Here is a 19,405-nt window from a genome sequence, read left to right on the forward strand (position 1 = left end):
CTGGGGGGTCAGCACGCCTCCCGGCCCTAGCACGTGGCACACCGATGTAACCCTGGGAGCTCCTGGGCTCCGTGCCCAGAGTTTTTATTCGGGTTTCACTGTGTACGACCCAAAGTTGAATTCAACCCCCGCCCCCCTCGACCTAGATATGACCCAGATCAAAGTCCCAACTCCACACTCGCACCGTCCGCTAGCCCCTGGGCCAGCCCTTCGGCGTAACTCCCAGCCAGGGCCGCAGAGAATATGTTACCGGAGTTTGAAGTCAGGAAAGGAAGGATTTAAGGAGATGGCGCCATGCCCGGAGTCACAGGTAGCTCCTACTCAGAGACCTGGCTTCCAGGGGCTTCCGGGGGATGAATTACACAGGGAGACATCGGTTTGCGTGGTGCCTGAGAGTGGAGTCGGGTCCCGGTCTCCACCGCCCGGGGGCTGCCAGGGCGGGGCGTGCTTGGCCACCGCATCGGCCTCTCTGGTCGGCCGTGGAGTTGTTCCGTCCAGCTTTGCAACAATTCGTTCTTTGTGCAAGTTCTGCTTTCCTGGGTCCGGAGCCCAAACAACTGAGGCCGTTTAGTTTGACCCAGCACCTGGTTTCTAAGACTTATTGGATGCTGAGGGAGCATCATTGAGTCCTGAGGTCTTAACGATTACTAGGCAGGGCCACTTTGAGTCAACGGGGGAAAAAAAAATCAAAACCAAAGGCTAGATTAAAGAAAGTAAGGTGTCTGCAGGCTTAACAAACAGTGACCTTCCTGTCACTCGGGGCGCAGCGCTTCGGCGCACCGGCCCAGCAGCGGGCAGAGGACCCAGGGCCCTGGGCTGGACTGCCGTCTGGTTTCTGCCCAAGGTTTTGTCTTTTAAAATTTAACCCACATATATAATGTTTCGTGTGGCTATAAAACTCACGTTTTCTTTTTTCCTTCAATCTTTCTTACCGGTTATATTTTTCTAGCACTGCTGCATTTTGTTTTCTTCCACTCGGGATACCATATTGTAACATTCTTTTGAAACTGAATAACTAGCTATGGTGCTTTTTGCATGATGGGTTGTGACTGGACTAGAAACAAGTCCAGTCTGGCAACACTTCAAAAGAAAGTGAGGCATTTGACGTCAGCAACCTTGCACGCCCGCCAGCTCCAGTCGTGCGTACGTGCACGACCTCTCGCACACTCCGGACGCAGACCCACACACCGCGGCAGGCGTCTCAGAGACCCCGCCCACGCCCCCTGCGCAGACGCAGAAGCGCCTCGTGCGCCTCCGCGCAGGCACTGCGGCAGGCGGCCCGGGGGCCTCCGCGCAGGCACTGCCCCGGACTGACGGGGTTGGGGGGCTTCTGCTCAGGCACTGCCGCGGACGGCCCGGGGGCCTCAGGTGACGGGGCCGGAAATGGCGCGCTCGGCCTTTCCTTTTCCTCCGCAGCGAGCGCCAGTTTGAGCGGTGCGGTCCGCTCCGCCGCGAGGGTTCGTGGCCAACGGCTTCTTCTTTGGCTCCCTCGGCTGCCGACCCCTCACTGCGGTCGAGAAAAGATGGTGGGCCGGAACAGCGCCATCGCTGCCGGCGTGTGCGGGGCCCTCTTCATCGGGTACTGCATCTACTTCGACCGCAAGAGACGGAGTGACCCCAACTTCAAGAACAGGCTGCGAGAACGTGAGTGGGCCCCCTGCCCCGAGCCTGCTGTCTCCCGCCATGGCCGCCGCTCTACCTGTGCTCCCTCCCCGCCGGGTGGGCCCGGGGCGGCGGGTCGCCGCGTGGTGTTTAGGGCCTGGGGCGAGGAGCCACCAACCGGAAAAAGGTGTCGGAGCTGTCTCGCGCCCCCAGGGCTGCTCTTTTCCCTGCGTGATCCCTCCATTTTGGTGGAACGGGAACGATTTTCCCATTTTGTTTTCCCCACTTAGGTCGTACAAACGCACTCTTGTCTGCATTAAAACTTATGGCGTGTGTTGTGGGGAGCTTGGGTTTCTTTTTTGGCGTTCACCTTGTAAAACCTATTTTTAACGAAAAAGTCTCGTTTTTTATATTTTACGAGTTTCTGGGTGAGCCCAAGTCCTCAAATACGACGCAGTATCGTCGTTGCATTCTTAAACCCTCTTGGTAGCTTCGCTCTAAGTGCTTCCAAGATATGAGTGAATGCTACAGAAATTGCAGGAGAGTCCAAAGGGCTGCGCTTCTCTTGTGGCTCAGTCTTATTTCATACCTGCGACATCTTTTAAGAGGATTTTTCAGGAGAGGGAAATCACGTCACCACAACCTTTGTGATCTTTGAGTTCTGGAGGCATACTCACTTGCAACAATAGAAGAGCAAATATGTTGGAATGAGAAATAGTTTGTAACTTATCTAGGTTGCTGAAACAGTTACTGAAGTTAAACTTGATATGTAAGTTATTGAAGCTCAGGAAGAACAAAGTGATTCGATTTCTTTAAGCTCGATGTGTTCTGTAGCCACGTGTAGCTAGTGACTTCCGCATTGGACCACGCTGACCTCATACCATCTACAGCGTGACAGCGAATTCCCAATCTCACGTTTTAGGCTGGCAGAGACAAAGAGATAATTTATCTAATTTAAGGTTAGGTAGACTAATGGAAAGAATGCTATTTTGGATTTGACACTGAGTTTCCAGGCCTCGTTTAGTCACAGGTTAGCAGCATAATCTTGGGATTTCTGAATCTTATTTTTTTAGGTTGTAAAGTCAAGTGAGGTAATGCCACTTGCTTCTCGTTGGTTTTGTGAGGAGTAAGGTGTTTGAAGTGTCCGCCACCGTTCCTGACTGAGGGGAACGTCCCTCCATTAATGCTGGCCATAGGTGTAGCTATTGGAATTTCGATCAGTTTCCCCTAGTTTCAAAAGGAGGTGCAGATGCATATGTACAGAATGGATTAACACTTTCTCCTTTGGGAATCCTGCAATCCTTACTGTTGGAAACCTTGAGGAAACTAATTTTTGGTTTAAATAAAAACTATGGTTTTAGGCAGATTAAGAAACCTGCCCTTTTCAAAATTTATTTTCCATCTTTAATTCATTAATTTACTTTCTCACTTGAGCAGTAGCCTAATGATTTAAGTGGTCAGGTTTAAATTATTAGCTGAGTAACCTTGGGCAACCTACTTCAAGGTTTAGTTTCACTTTTGTAAAATGGTATAATAAAGGTGGAGTTCGGTAGAGGCCTGTCCCGTAGTAATTGATGAATGCTGAAGATTGATTATGAATATAATTTATTTGATAAGCAATCAAAACTTTAATCCAGAGTAGTTTTGTAATCTGATTAAAGATAATTGTGTGATTGGCTGATCTTTAAGAACTTGAGGGTGTCTTGCATTTGTGTAATTAAATTCAGTGTGGTTAATTTTGAGTTTTTATAGTCTAATATCTAATAGTTGTATCTGTAGAGTTTCTCAGATGGTTCACTTTGGCTTGTTAGCTTTTTTTTTTTTAAAGGAAAAGAGGCTTTAGGTTTAAAATAAGGTTTGAAATTAGATCAAGGATTCTAATTTATTTGTATTTTTTGTGTCTCAATAGCAGTAGCAGATTATGAGGCCTGTTATGGCATAATTTTTATTAATTCAACTAGTTAATAAGTGAAAATTATTCATAATAACTTCCAAATGATTATGCTAACTACAGGTGTGTTTTTATTTATACAGTACTGTATAAAGTGATTCATCATTTTAAAATATATTAAGTAATCTTGGTTAAATGAATGCTACCAGAATGACTTAGATTTGGGACTTCTTGTTGGCTTATATTTTTTCTGTATTTTTTATTTTATTTGTAAAATATTGATTGATTGAGAGCAGGGAAGGGAGGGAGAAAAAGAGGGAGAGGAACATCACACGCCCCCAGACTCCAGCAGGGTACCTGGCCTGCAGCCCAGGCTTGTGCCCTTGTGGATCAACTGGCAACATTGTGGTTTCCAGGTGAGTGCTCAGCCCACTGAGCCACACCAGCCAGGGCTTTAATATGTACTTTTTTAAAAGTAGACAGTTTAACCCTTTAGGCTTACACAATAGCCCTTGAGACTTCCAGCCAATATTGAGTCAAGGCCTGATTTTGCTGATTGGTTTGCTAGCTTGTTACCATCTGTCCCTTTATCATAGAGATACTGTATCTGAAAATAAGTTAATGTAACAAGTTGTCTTATGAAACTAAAGCCAGAATTGTAATCTTATTGCTAGAAATTTAAAGCAGTTAACCAATCCTTAAAAGTTGATAATTGTATCCAACATTCAGCAACAACACACTCCTCTCCACCCTGTACAAGAGCAGTTATAAAAGTGGATAGTAATGGAAACTAAGTTTCTCTCTACTTTTTTTCTTTTTTTTACCATTTTTATCATTTTACATAAATTATAGCTTTGGTATTTCTCTGTTTATTCCACAAACTTGCCATGTTCCTTTCTGAGGTGCCTTTTACTTTGATGGGAACATCTTCACTTCTGCAGCATTTCGAGGCAGCTCAGAGTAATGCCAGAGTGAGTACACGTGCTGTGCAGTTCAGCTGCCTGGGTCTGAGTACCAGTGTACCGCTTAACTAGTTGTGCCCTCGGTCAGTTTTCTCATCTGTAAAATGGGGATGATAATAGCACATGTCTTCATGTTACTGTGAGGATTAAATAAGCTAATTATATCATTTAGAATAGTGTCCTGGCATTATAGTATTTAAAGCTTACCTTAACATCAGCCGTTCCTTGCCTTCACGTCAGTTTCCTCTGTGAAGCCTTCCTTCCATCCTTCTTCTGGTTTTGGCGCTCTCCTTGAAGCACTAGTCTGTGCTGTGATTCTTAGGAATAAGTTAACATAGTCTGGTGTCATTCACTATTTCCTGCCTAAAGAGGGCCAAACAAAACTTGAAGCAAGTTGAGGGTAGAAAATACTACGTGTTCTTTTCCCCACAGTTAGTTGCCCAGTGATGAACAGCTAGGAAAGGTGGTTGTTAGGAAAAATGGGCAGTCTTCAAATGAATATGTAAGATCAACTTTAACTGGTATTTTGCTGTTGAAACTGCTAAAATTGCATTAAACCATTTAATAGTTGCACTTCGTTTTATGGGGGTGAGGGTTGGCAAGAGATACAGGTGTGGTTAAAGCCAGTTTGAAAGGTTAGCTAAGAAAAGAAGGCTCCCTGACCACAGTAAATTATGAGGCAACAGGTCACACTGCCTCTTCATTCACGACTGGGATTCGGATTTGTGGAGCTCGTTTGTTTGCTTGCTTGCTTGCTTTATTATGGCTTTGTTCTCACAGTAGTAAAGTTAAGGGAGCTTTGTCTTTGGAAAACAGGGATTTATGTGCTTGAGGTCATCCAAGTAATAAGTGTTAGAGCCTTACTTTCTTAGGAATGCCACATGGCTAGTCTCCGTGTCACTGGCAGATTTTAGCTCAGGAATTAGTATTGAACTAGATCAATAACAAATGCTTATATCGCTTGTTATGAACCAGGCACTGTTAAAAAGTACTTTACCCACGGTAACTCATTGTATCCTCACAGCACTAGCGTGGATACTGTTCTTAGACCAGTTTTGCATAGGAGAGAAAGTGGGACCAGGTCACTGTAGCTTGTCCAGGCGGCACTGCTAGTAAGGGGAAGAGCTGGCATGTAAACAAAGCCTGTGCCTCCTCTGTGCCAGCACCTTCACGTGGGGTGTGCGAGTAACCAGCAGTTTAAACGCTGTTCGAGTCCTATTTGGTTTTAAGGGTTGACTAGGTGACAATTAAGATTTTAAACATCTTGTACTCCTGAGGTGTAATATTGCTGTTCCATAGCAAACACAAGACAAAAAAAAAAAAAGCATCTTAGAGACTGTAGGCAGAGGTTTGTTTTCCTCATTTAGCCAGCAATAGTTGAATTAGAAATTTAGCATTTTTGTCAAATGTGTAAACTCTTCTTTTTTTTCCTCCCCTCCCTCTCATCCGTCCCTCCCTCCCTCCTTCCTTCCCTCCTTTTCTTTCTCTTTAGAGAGGGGGAGGGAGGGAGGAATACAGGGATAGAGGCACTGATATGTGAGAGACACATCCATCAATTACTTCTCACATGCCCCAAGCTGGGCACCCAGGCATGTGTCCTGGCCGGGAATTGAACCAGGTGGGCACTCAGTCTACTGAGCCACACCAGCCAGGGCTTTTTTTTTTTTTTTAAGAAAACTTTCTTGCCCTGGCTGGGTAGATTGCTTCATTAAACCATTGTCCCAATATGTCCAGGTTGTTGGTTTGATCCCTCATCAGGAGACGTACAGGAATCAACCAATAAATGTATAAATAAGTGGAACAACAAGTTAATGTTTCTCTTTCCTTTCCCCTCTCTCTCTCTCAAAAAATCGATAAATAAAAAAATTAAAGAAACTTTTTCAAATGCTGAGTCCCCCCGCCCCCATTTAAGAATGCCAGTCAGTGTTCAACATTCAACAAATAGAATCTGTTACATTTCAGTAATGAAACTCCCTAACAGTGGTGGCTTAATTCTTGCTGATGTTTCATGGCCTTGGTAGGTTGCAGAGGAAGGCTTGCTCTTCTTGTAATTTACTCAAGAGACCCAGCTGTTAGAGCTGCCTCCATCCTGTAAATGACTGATCCGAAAGCCCCTGGTCAGAAATGTGACATTGCCCAGAGCTCCTTGACCAGTGGACAAGGAGTGACCTGACCAGCAGGTTGCAAAGAGACCTGAGAGCCCAAGAGTCAGTAATGCTTTGGAAATCCGAGAATGAATGGCTGCCACAGCATTTAGACTTATTTTGATTCTCCTTTTACCGATGACAAAATGAACATACTTCATTTCTTACAGGAAGAAAGAAACAAAAGCTTGCCAAAGAGAGAGCTGGACTTTCCAAGGTAATCACTTAATCTGTCTTTTGTTTAAATTGTACAGGGGCAGGCAGACGTAGGTTTCCAGTTGTGAATAGGAGAAACAGTTTATTCTTGTGTCGTTATTATTGTATTTTCCATATGAACAACTGTAAACCTACTTTGCCCACCTTTGTATTATATACTTCATAGAAATAATTACTTAAAACTACTTCAGGTATATATTTTGAGAAAGCTAGCTTGATGATCTATTTTAAACTATAACTTGCTGTTTTTAGGAATAGTTAAGTGAGTTCAATTGTAGATTATCCATCCAGTCCTTCCTTTCCCCCGCCCCCCCTTTTTTGGCAATAATAGCAGACACCTTGCCGTCTGAGCAGTATTTAAGGGGCACTAAGGTGGTAGTCTCTAGAAGACATTTAAACCAGTGGGCTCAGACATCACTCAGCTGCTTCAAAATAAGAAAGTAAAACATTTATTAATTTTTTTTCTTTAGAAGAACCACTTGCAATTCATTTCAAAAGTTATATAAGATTATAAGCACCTACTGATCCAGAATCTCATCACTTGACATTTTTTTCACCTAGATGTAATATGTAAATGTAGATATAAGTCTTTTTATTCATTTTTTTCTTTTCATAGATCCTGTGTTCATGATTATTTTAAATGACCACATAGGTTTATCTGCTTGATAAAAAAATGTCTGTGACATGTGTAAGTAAATTAAGTAAGTAAATGTTAATCACTGTGAACATAGCTTTTCTATTTTATTGACATTAGTTCCATTGTCTGGATTCCCAGGACTTGGACTACTGGATCAGGAGTGGTTCTTTTTGAAGCCAGTTGAGGCAAGAAAAATTTTAATGGATAAATGTTACATTTTGTTATTTTGAAACATTTGTAATCACTGCAGCAAACTGCCTGGGCATGATCATAGCAAAGTTGGTAACTGGGAGACAACCACGTACTTGTTCTGTTCTGTCTACACTACCTTTCTGAGATGTGTCCATCACGTTTTTAGTAGTCAATTCAAGGGTATAGGAAATAGGTATATTAAAGACATGTATCAGTATGTATTTTTAGATTCAGGTATGATCAAATTCTTGCTGTAGGTTGGGGTAGTCGATGAAAGATGCCTTCACTTTCAGAAATTACAATCTTTTTCACCCATGTTGGATAATGGGAGTGACATGTATAATATAATTGAAGAACCAAAACCTTACAGTAGTAGTAGAACTCTAGGGTTTTAAGGAACTTTTTAATAGTAAGTTTACATTTTTAAAAAGACATGCTAAATAGCTGGTGGTATTATATATTATCATAATCATTTGGTCTGGTGATATGTAACAAACTGTAAAACAAAAGCACAGAAATGCAGACTTATTTAAATAAAGCTGCTTACAACTGGAATAGCAAAAAAAAAAAAAAAAAAAACTTCAAATGCCCAGCAATGATTATGCAACTGTATATTCCTTAGTGGTACATTCTATTACCATTTAAAAATAATCTTTCAGAGCATGTAAAAATCTGTACAAAATAATGTTGGAATAGAAGAATATATTGATTACAGTTACATAAAAATCTATGATAATGATGGTCAAAAAATGGTAATGTGTGTATTTTATGGTAGAGGTATTTGTATTCCTTTTTTACTTCAGGTTTGACTCACAGCTTTCTAAGAACTGTTCAATACCAGGTTGATGAATAAAATTTTTTTTTCGTATGTTTATTTCAATACAGATACTAAACTAATCCTTACGAATTTTGTTGAAGAGTAAATTTCAATTTTTGGTTTTATTTTTAGTGGTATGATTGTCTGTGTATTGGTTATGTCCCCTGACATAATTTTGTTATCAATTATTACCATTCTGCTTCTAGTTACCTGACCTTAAAGATGCTGAAGCTGTTCAGAAATTCTTCCTTGAAGAGATTCAGCTTGGTGAAGAGTTACTAGCCCAAGGTAATAGTCGTGTAAAAAACCAAAATTCAACCACGAAAATTTGAAATCTACGTGGCTTTAGTAAGCAGTTTGTGAATAGGGCAGCACCCCGTCTAGCAACTAGAAGGATGCTCTTTCCAAGGGGCTGTACAAAAGGGAAGGTTTTTATAGGAAGCAGGGTGGGACATGGGAGCTGCTGGTAAAAGAAAAAGGGTTGTGTTGGGGACATCTTTTCTTGCGGGGGGAGAGAGGAAGGGTTCTTACCATGCAGATTGCTTTTTTTCTGTGGGGTTGGGGGAGGGCCTAGATGACAGAGTACTTTATTGGTTTTTGACCAGAAAATTGCAGACTGGTTCATTAAGATTATGTTTTGGGGAGAGGTTGGAAATGCAGTTAGGTCAGACATGAAATCTAGGTTTGGTATCAGGGTTTTTTTTAAGACAAATGACACTGTAGGGCTGATGTAATTTTCTTCAATAGTTACTAAAAGGCTAGAAAACTAGGTAGAACTCTTCTCTCTGATGTAAGTTTTTGGTGATAAGGGGCTTTTTCGGTGTACTGTTGTCACCACACCTGGTGGTTCTGTTGCCCATTGCACACAGAGGAGACACTGCTCTGAGGCAGCAGGTCCTCCACAGAGGATAAGGTTGACCCGGCAGGCAGCCGGGCAGGACCGGAGATAAGGTTCCGGTTTGTCTCCCCAAGTGAGGACTTGGAGGGAGTTCAGAGGGGCAGAAGGAGACACTGCACGTACTGTGTATTCTGACTTGGGAGTCTTGGGTGGACAGTCTAGGAATGAAGCCATCTAGGGAGGAATGGGGAAGGTGAGAGGAAACAGAAAGGAATTTCGGGTGGGCTGGGTCGTTGGCTGAGGTCCGGGTGTGGCAGCCTTGCTCCTGGGTCCTGACCGCAGGGCGGGTCTGTGCACAAAGGCCCCACCACAGGCGGGTTTGGGTTCTGGCTGCCATGGGGCCAGCTGGACCTGTTTGTTGGCTCTCGGGCCTGGGTGAGCCCCCGGGACCCGTCTGACCCGGCCTGGTCTGGGGTCTCTGGGGCACTGTGGAGAAGGCCTGCTGTTACCTCCCAGAAGACACTGAAAACTAGGGGAAAACTACCAGGTTCTGGCCTCGGTGTTAGGGCCCTGTTTCAGTACAGCTGTTCCTTAAACAGTTATTCTAACTTCTGTCTAAATACAGTCTTGTGCCCTGGCAGGTATGTCTCAGTGGGTTGGGCGCTGGCCTGTGAACCCAAGGGTCACCAATTTGATCCCTGATCAGGGCACATGCCTGGGTTGTGGGCCATGTCCCCAGTTGGGGACGTGTAGGAGGCAACTAATCCATGTTTTTCTCCTCTTTGTTCCTTTCTTCCCCTCCCTCTAAAAATAAATAAATAAAACCTTTTAAAGTAAATACAGTCTTGCGTTGTCATGTAATGACATTTTGGTCAAGGGTGGACTACATATGCAATGCTGAACCCTTAAGATTATAGTGGAGCTGAAAACTTCTTGTTGCCTAGGAACATTGTAGATGTTGCTAGGCAACAGGATGTTCAGTCTCACGTTACTTATGTGTTTGTTGTCATGCCTGGTCTAAGCTGTAGGGAACAGGATTTGTCACCCCAAATCGTCTCTTCAGCGTAAGGGTTATTTTAGGCTGGGTAATTTTAAGAAACACTGACATGGGAGCAGCTCTGAAAACGAAGGAGAAGGTGCCCTGTGTGAAAAGCATCTACATGTGTAAGGGAAATCTCCCTTTGTCGGGGTCTCCCTCTCCTTGTACTGGGAAGAGGGGGGTGACCTTATCTCTAGAAACTTATCGGTGCAGAAGACAGTGACTTCAGTCTAGAATAGTCTTACCTTGTTTACTGTGCTTTTCCCAGTCACCTCCTATAACCGACTTCTCCCCGCCTCCATCCTCTTCTGTCTTCTGCTGGAGAGGGTGTTTAAGGGGGTGGCTTCAGCCACCTTAGTGAGGTTTTCCGTTTTGTTGGGTCTCTCAGGAATACAGATAAACAGCTTTTGTTTTTCTCCTGCACAAAACCTGCTGCCCTGCCAGTTGTATAAAGTTACAATACTTCTCTATGTTTAGATATGCCAGTACTTAGCACTGTGTTACAGTTGCCTACAGTGTTCCATACAGTAACCTGCCATACAGGCTCATAGCATGGGGGGTGTGTAGTAAGCTCTGCCGTCTGGGTGTGTGTGAGTAAGTGCATGCTGGTGTTCGCACACTGATGAAATTGTGTGACGACGTATTTCTCAGAACGCAGCCCCATCGTCAAGGCAGTGTGTGACTGTGCTTCAAGACACGCTGTTAGGCATTTAGTAATGTGAGGGTTGTGTTATTTAAGACTGGCTCTAGAGATTAATGTTTCTTGTGTCGATACATTTTGAGTGAGTTTTATGTTCACTTGATACAGAGAAGGTAATGAATAATCTTTACAATGGGGACATTTTAAGTAGTTTAGAGAATATAGTCATTGCACAATACTTAAAAAAGTTTCTGTTGTGAAATTGAAATGATCAAATTGAAAAATGTGAGAACTAATTCATTCAGTAATTTAGTCTTAAAGTATTTACAGATATTTTTAGTGTTAAATTAGCTCTTCTCTCAAGTAGCTTTAAAGTAGTTGCTGTCATTAATTTAAAATGTATTAAGTTTTGCCCTGGCCAGTGTGGCTTAGTTGGTTGGGCGTTGTCCCATAAACTGCAAAATCATGGGCTTGGTCCCCAGTCCGGATATGTACAGGTGGCATCTCACAGATCTCTCTCTCACATCAATGTTCGCTCCCTCTCTTTCTCTTTCCCTTCTCTCTCAGCATGTCCTGGGGCAAGGTTTGGTTTTTTTGTTTGTTTGTTTTGTTTTGTTTTTTGTTTGTTTGTTTTTAAAGCTTCAAGTTTTTCTTACTCTCATCACTGTATTGTAAGAGATAAAGACAGTATTGCACTGTATGCTTTTGGTTTTTTGTTTCCTTTATGAGAACAGATTAAAAGTTTAAGATGGTGACAAACCATCTTTACCTTTTGTTGTATCTTTCCCAAGAAATAACTTTTTGCCCTGGCTGACGTGGCTCAGTGGATTGAGTGCCGGCCTGCGAACCAAAAGGGTACTGGTTCAGTGCCCACTCAGGGCACATGCCTGGGTTTGCTTGTGGGCGAGGTCCCCAATTGGGGGTGTGCAAGACAAACCAGTCGATGTTTCTTTCTCCCTCCTTCCCCTCTTTTTAAAATTAAATAAATCTTTTAAAAATTAAAAATAACTGGGGTTTTTTGAGGAAGTGATTATCTTTGGATTGTGAAGTAGGCGATAATACTTAAGTAAAAAATGGGAAAATGACTTAACAGAAAATCATTATGTGACTTTTTCCCCCAATACAAATAAGAAAAATGTGAGGTTTAATCATAGAGCACTGAAATCATCACAAGGATTATTTGAGAGGATATAATTATGTTACTTTAAAAAAAGACTTTATTAATTTTAGAGAGAGGGGAAGGGAGGGAGAAAAGAGAGGCTGAGAAACCTCAATCAGTTTCTTTTTGCTTACACCCCAACTGGGGACTGAACCCACAACTCAGGCAGGTGCCCTGACCCAAGAGCAAACTGGCAACTTTCCCTCTTTGCAGGATGATGCCCAACCAACTGAGCCACATCAGTCAGGGTAATTATATTACTTTAATATCTGAAAAGAAGATTTTGCATGTGTAGTGATTCATATCTGTTTTTAAGGATTATAATGCTTCAGTTTATGCAAAACATTCTCAAGTAAATGATGTTCCTCATGATAAAGATGTCTATACTACCAAAATTTTCTTCTAACTCCCCCAAAATACAAACATTTTAAATTAATTTACTAATAAAGATAGTAGAATATAGTGTACTCCTTATTACTTACGTTTCGATTATCTTAGAGATTCGTGCACTGTGGCCCTTTGTCTGTCTGATTTGAGCTGTTAGATCCAGATTGAGGACAGTTACCCTTGGCGATGGGGCAGGTTAAGGAGGGTCAGGGAACAGTTGATCTTTTGTCCAAGTTCAGTCCTACCCTTCAGCCCAGCACACCCACAGAATTACTTAGCTGCCAAGCTTGCTTTCTTTTGGTGGAAACTACCAAGCCAGCCAGAAGTAGAAGACTCAGATGGTGAGGATCAGAGTACAGGTCAGTATCAGAGTAAGCCAGGTGGGGAAGCATAAGCAATGTGGGCAGTGAACTTCATTGCTCGACAGGTTCTCCTTCATCCAGGCATCTTCCCCAAGTGTGTTCCTTTAACTGAGTAAGATCTTATCTCAGGCTGTGTGACTGGGGGCAAGCTGCACGTTCAGACAGGAAACGGCTTCACGTGCACTGAGTGCCTGCGGTTGCTCACACACTGTTCGCAGTGGATTTGGAGATCTGGGAGGCGTCTCAGTGATCCCCTGTGTTCCACGCATACCACTGCAGTAGCTGTTTCCGCTTAATACCTGTGTCTAAAGATACAGGTTGTGATGCATCGATTCACGCACACATTTTCAAGTACATTTTGTCCTTCGTGCTCATAAAGATATCTAACTTACTACCAAAACTTCTACTGTCCCTGGGCAACCATGTAATTCCCCTTGGTGCCTGTAAGTCAATGGCTGAAGTGAGTATTCTGTGGCCAAGCGGCACCTTGATTATCAAGTCAGTGGAGCCATTACTGAGTCTCTTGATGGAAGTGCAAGCCCATGCAGAAGACCCAAGTCTTGTATTTTAGATTTTCTGTTTTATTTTTAATGCTTCTTTGCTGAGTTCTGCTTTTTAAACAATTTTTAAAGGTTTTATTTATTTATTTTTACAGATACAGGAAGAGAGGGGGACAGAGAGAGACACTGATGTGCAAGAGAAACATTGATTGGTTGCCTCTCGCATGCCCCTAACTGGGGGACCTGGCTTACAACCCAGGCACGTGCCCTGACTGGGAATTGAACCAGCATCCCTTTGGTTCACAGGCTGGCACTCAATCCACTGAGCTACAACAGCCAGGGGGTTTTGTTTGCTTGCTTGTTTTAAAGAAAATATAATTTCTTTTTAATTTTATTGTGAACCTTGAACTGCTCTAAAAAAATTGTAATAAAAAAGATTTCAAATAGAGGATTTTTAATAATGTACATTAAAAGGACTTCCTGCGTTGAAAAGTCCTGTATAGAATATTTAATTTTAAACTGTATTTAATAGTGTAAAATTCATTTGCTCTGAGAATTTGGGGCAGTCTTTGGAGTGTGATTTCAAATGGAATTAACTGAGAACAGGGGCCACCTCTCAAGTACTTACTCAGTTAGGGAAACCTTCAAAAACTATATACCTGATGTAATTTTTTTTCTTTCAAAAGTACTACAACTATTGCAGGAATTTTTTTTAAGATTTTATTCATTTATTTTTTAGAGAGGGAAGGGAGGGAGAGAGAGAGAGAAACATCAATGTGCAGTTGCTGGGAGCCATGGCCTGCGACACTTTGGTTCACAGCCCGCGCTCAATCCCCTGAGCCACGCCAGCCAGGGCTATTGCAGGAAATTTGTAGGTAAATAAAAAGACTAAATTCTACTACTCAGAGATAATCACCGTTTTTTTACCTGCTTCTTCCTGCCACTTCTATTAGTATGACCATTTTGCTTATAGCATCACTTAACAACACATATTTTTTAACTTACATGTGGTAATACAGTACCAGGGATTAGTTTAAGATGAAATTGGCTCTCTGTCTGCCTCAGTCCCCAACTTCCTGTTCTCCCTTCTCATAGAAGGGTGTTCCATTGTTAGCAATTTCTTATGTGATCTTTCAGAAATATTCTGACTTATAAATAATAATATACGTGGATGTTTCTGCACCTTAATTTTCCCCCTTTTGTATGTGTATTGGAGATACCTCATACCAGCGCATACAGTCTGGCCCATCCTTGTTAATGGCTTCATAATATCAGTTACATGAACGTACTATAGATTATTTCCAAGTTCTTACTTGCATGGTGTTTTTGGTCTGTATCAATTAGAGGTGCAGTGAAGACTAGAGTTGAATTCCTGACAAAGACAGAGGCTTTTCAGGTTATGTGTGTTTTCCTGTCCACCTTCCAGGTGAATACGAAAAGGGCGTGGACCACCTGACCAATGCGATCGCCGTGTGTGGACAGCCGCAGCAATTGCTGCAGGTGCTGCAGCAGACACTCCCCCCGCCGGTGTTCCAGATGCTTCTGACTAAGCTTCCCACGATCAGTCAGGTGAGGATTTAAACATCATGTGATAAAAGTAGAACCTGAGAATTCAATGTTTTAGAGACATTAGCATTTAAAAATGAACCTAGTGAAATGGTGGAATCATGAAACTCATCCATATAATGAAAATAGTACTCGAGACAATGGTGCTTGGAATTTTTTTTCCGAGTGGAAAAACATCCAGATGACTGGGAGTAAGATCTAGTGATCGTGTCCGAGAGATGGATCCGGAAGTGTGTCTCTGAGAGTGACGGCAGACCATAGTATTCCAATCCCAGAATTCAGGCCATTCTCAACTACTTCCTGACACTGGCTTTCTGCCCTCTCTCACGTGTGGCCCTGCGTGCAGGTCTGAGGCGTGACGGAGGAGCCGGGATGGCATAGCCTGGTGAGTAGGTCGTAAAGGACCCTGGACCACTCTGACCTTGCTTGTCGGAAGGCCCCAGCGCCTCACGTCTGCCATGGTGGGGCTTGGGTTCAGCATTGTTTCACTACATCCCCAAATCCCTACTGAATAGGGCAAAAGGTTACACCATTTTGTACACAACCCATAACTTAAGAGTTGAGTAAAGCTCCTGCTGTTTGTTTTTAATCCTTTCCAAGGAGCCCAAGTGAATCTACTTGTTGGAAGGGCATATCGGTTACATGTTTTAATTTCTACATTTGGTATGATTAAAAATTCACTAAAATGACGGCGTAATTCTTCAAGATGATCTTTACTCTACTAAATTGGAAAGGGATGAAAGAAAAGACAGATCCCAGAGATTTATTAGGGGAGAGGGTTGAAAAACCAAGGAGCTGGTCTTAATCTTTTTTATTTTGACTGATGTGGTTCCCCGCCTGTATCAGAATCGTTTAGTTAACATTATTTGCACTTTGAAAAGCAGCCTGGTATGTAGAGCTTTGGGGAAATTAACCTGAGGGGGATGTGATGTCTTGAAATATGGATGAATTCAGGATGAAGCCTTAATTCTTTTCTATAAAGATGACCTTTTTCACTCAGCTAACTTGTCTCGTGTTATCTAGAAATGTTGTTTTCAAGGTACTAATTGGAGAATACCGCATTCTTTCTTCATATACGGATTTGGAGCATTTCCAGGTCAAAAAGGGAAATATTTGGAGCATAGAATGCTCAGCATTCTTAGCACTCATCAGTATTTTTAGTTTACGTAGGAATAAAGAGATTTTGAATTCATTTTCATTTCAGTTATGTAATTGTCTAACATGTAGCACAGTAAAATGGTATGCCTCCTTTACTCGTTTGAATTTTGAAATGAGACTGACAGTAGTTACGATCATTTTCTTAGATGATAATGTATAAAGTGTTTAATGTTGAAATCTCAGAGTGGGTAAACTTTAGGTAGATCTATTTCTTGGAATACAAAGGGCATTTCCTTTTTAATTTATTTTTATTTAAACAAGGCATTTTTGTTGAACCTGATTATATATATCCTTATACTTTGTAAGAGTTAAACATATTTTTCTTCTTCCAGAGAATTGTAAGTGCTCAGAGCTTGGCTGAAGATGATGTGGAATGAGAAACAAATGTCAACGCAATAATCTCCATTAAAAATGTTTTTAAAATCTTAACTCGGAAGATGAGCAGCTCTGGGGGAATAAGGGCAACTAGGCTTGGTATGGACCGTCCTACACTAAATCTACCAAAGTCAACTTCTACTTTGTGTAGATCCATTCGTCTTTTATTTATTTTTCCCAGTGAAGAGTGTATTTTGATAGAGAGCTTTTCGTTTTATAAATACACTATCAGTTACTGAAATATCATGGATTTTGTTTATTCCTAAAATGTGTAATTAAAATGTACATATAACATCATATTACGTACATCAGAAATATCCAGTGCTCAGTTTTGAAAGGCATTGAAAGCAGGTGGAAGCTGAAGAATGGACTTTTTTTAAGCTAGTACATTTTGCTGCACATCAGAAAATTGGGTGGAAACATGATTGTGTTTATCAAAACTGGGTATTCAAGTCTTTGAGACCACGTCTTTGCGTTTAATCCCGCAAACGTGTAAGATGTGCTGTTGTGCGGAGCTAACGGCCTCACCCACCCTGCGCGGCAGTCTGGAAACGTTTTGTTGGAGGCGGTGGCTTACTGTGCTCTGGATATTATCTCCTGGTGTTGTAGGTGCATGTAGTTGCAAATAGCACTGGGAACTAGATCTCTGTGTGCCCCGGTGTAGCTGTCCAGCTTCTCCAGTCACTGTTGCCTGCCCACTTGCCTCACTCACGAGATGAGGGGGTTGGCGTGCGGACCCAGAGAAGCATCCCTTGCAGCTCTTCATTTGGTCATGCTTCAGCACTATGAAATCCACCCTTCTGAGGGGCAATCAGGCCTTGCATTTTTTTATTCTCTAAATTTTGCATGCTTGCCTGGCTTAGTATTTCTGAAAGTATTTTTTTAAGGTATTATAACATTGTTTTTCACTGGAATCATGTGGTTCTGTCACTGCTCTTGTAAATTAATCTGAAATTGAACCTTTAACTGAGATGATATGCTTGTAAAAACCTATTTCTTTGCTTTTATCCTATGTACCTCCTTAATCCTTTAATCTGATCCATTTATCTTGTTGTGACGAGAATAAGGTATAGCCTGTGGCTGGAGACGTGCAAAGACGGGAGGTGATGGGACCTCTTATTCACAAAATAGTGACATTATCTGCAGTCACAGATTCGGTATCAGACCTGAGCATAAGGGTGTTGGGCACTAAATGATCTGCTGAACTGAACAGCATCTCTGCTTCTGTTCTGTCTAAAAATCTCTGGAGCGATCCCAAAGTCTCTTCCTACGTGTACTAGGCTTTTTATTTTGTTTTACTTACAAACTCCTTGAACCTCGGGTTTTGCGGTGGCTGTGGTACAGAGGAAAGAGTTTGGGATACGACCCTGGACAAGTCGTGTGGCATCTCTGAACTTCTGGTATCCCCTGTACAAAATGAGGACCAGGTGACTCACACATTTAACGACTTCCCCAGGTTCCTTCCAGGCTTGTGATCCTGAACCTTAAAACAGTACTTTTTTTACTACACCTAGCACACGCTTTTGGGGGTGACCAGTAGAAACATGCTAGTTAGTTTTACTAATAGGATCCCCAATCCAAAGCAGAGGGTAGTGGTCATTGGTCAGTGAGTGGAAACAGTCTTGTAGCTTGCACCCGCCCAAACAAAGTGTAGAGAACAGAGGCCACCAGAAGGTAGAGAGGAAGGAACATAGGGCCAGAGGGAATGTGGGGTGGGGGGAGAGATCAAGAGAACAGGCCTGGAAACCCTGGGGACTGGCAGGGGCCTGGGGGCGGGGGGAGGGTTAACTTGGACCCGGAGGGTGTGAAGAGTGGGCCTGGGCCCTGGAGCCTGGGGTGCGTCCTAGCAGGACGTCACTGTCACTTCACTCGGCTTGCAGCTGAAGACTGGCTCTGATGAAGGCGTGCTGCGGGGGCAGTGGCCTCTGCACTTCAGAGCTGACTCAGCCAAGTGCACTTTCTTATTTAAATAAGTGAGAGCTTTGGTGCTTTAAAAATAGGTACCACTCTTGAAAGCCAGCTGTGTTAGGTTAAAAAGAAAATTTGCCCCCAGCACATAATTGCTGAACAGTCTCCTGGGACCAGGCAGTCACGCTGGTGCTGGCCACATGGTGCGCAGCTCCCGATGGGAGCGGAGTGGTGGCCGCCGGCCTGTTCCCCTGTGCTCGTGTTGCACACGTAAAATCTTCGGACGTGGGAATAATAAGTGCACATTGGCATGCCTTTGGGGGAGGAGGTCTGTTTGGTTCCACGATCTGTACTTCAAGGGAAAGCATTCGAACAGGCTCACCTGGTGGTAGCAGTGCTGCTCTATTAACAGATTCCCAGGACTTGCGTCCACACCTAACATGTAAAACCTCGTACAGTGTGCGTAGTAGGCTAGCAGGCTTTTGACCTGCTGCTTTCTGACCCTGTCAAATCAATGTGGCCCAGAGTGTGCAAATGAAATGTTATTGCAGAAGAGATTATGAGATAATTGGTATATCATGCAGATATCGTACAAAATTTTCTTTCTAGTAACATAAATGCAGTTTATCATTGCTTGTGCCTCAACTGTTTAAGTGACTATTAAAGGGCTTGGAGAACATTTTGGCTTGGTGTTTATTTGCAGAAGTGAATTCGGCTGAACCGGGTGACTCCCGGGTTGTGGCACCCAAGTGTTTTTAGGTTTCAGCATCCCTCTGAGGGTGCTGGCAGCTGCACAGCTTCTCCCCAGGAATGTGCACATTTGCCTTTGATTTCAGGGGGTTCACAGATTCAGGCTAGGTGGCCCCTGCCTGGATGTCAGGCAGGCGAGGACTCTGCAGCCGTGGCTGTCCAGCTGCAGCAGGTGTCAGAACCACCTGGAAGGCTGTGACAGCAGACTGCCGGGTGCTGGGCTGGGCCAGGAGCGGCAGGGCCATTGGGCCCTTACGTCGGG

At 43.0% G+C, this 19,405-nt stretch overlaps 1 protein-coding gene and 1 non-coding gene across 2 annotated transcripts; both read left to right on the forward strand.

Moving 5' to 3' along the window:
* Positions 1 to 185: 185 nt before the first annotated feature.
* TOMM20 (translocase of outer mitochondrial membrane 20) lies at positions 186 to 19,072 on the forward strand. Its single transcript, XM_045816482.1, has 6 exons — positions 186 to 310; positions 1,417 to 1,644; positions 6,770 to 6,816; positions 8,668 to 8,749; positions 14,813 to 14,955; positions 16,443 to 19,072. Exons 1-6 carry the CDS (start codon positions 295 to 297, stop codon positions 16,485 to 16,487), a joined length of 561 nt encoding a protein of 186 aa, XP_045672438.1. The 5' UTR covers positions 186 to 294; the 3' UTR covers positions 16,488 to 19,072.
* Positions 2,068 to 2,202, forward strand: LOC123805789. The gene has a single exon (XR_006783377.1). It is a non-coding gene; the product is annotated as a small nucleolar RNA SNORA14 (small nucleolar RNA).
* Positions 19,073 to 19,405: the final 333 nt, after the last annotated feature.

This window comes from Phyllostomus hastatus, unplaced genomic scaffold (genome assembly GCF_019186645.2).
Source record: "Phyllostomus hastatus isolate PE091 unplaced genomic scaffold, TTU_PhHast_1.1 phas_contig_148, whole genome shotgun sequence".
In the NCBI taxonomy this organism is placed as follows: Eukaryota; Metazoa; Chordata; class Mammalia; order Chiroptera; family Phyllostomidae; genus Phyllostomus; species Phyllostomus hastatus.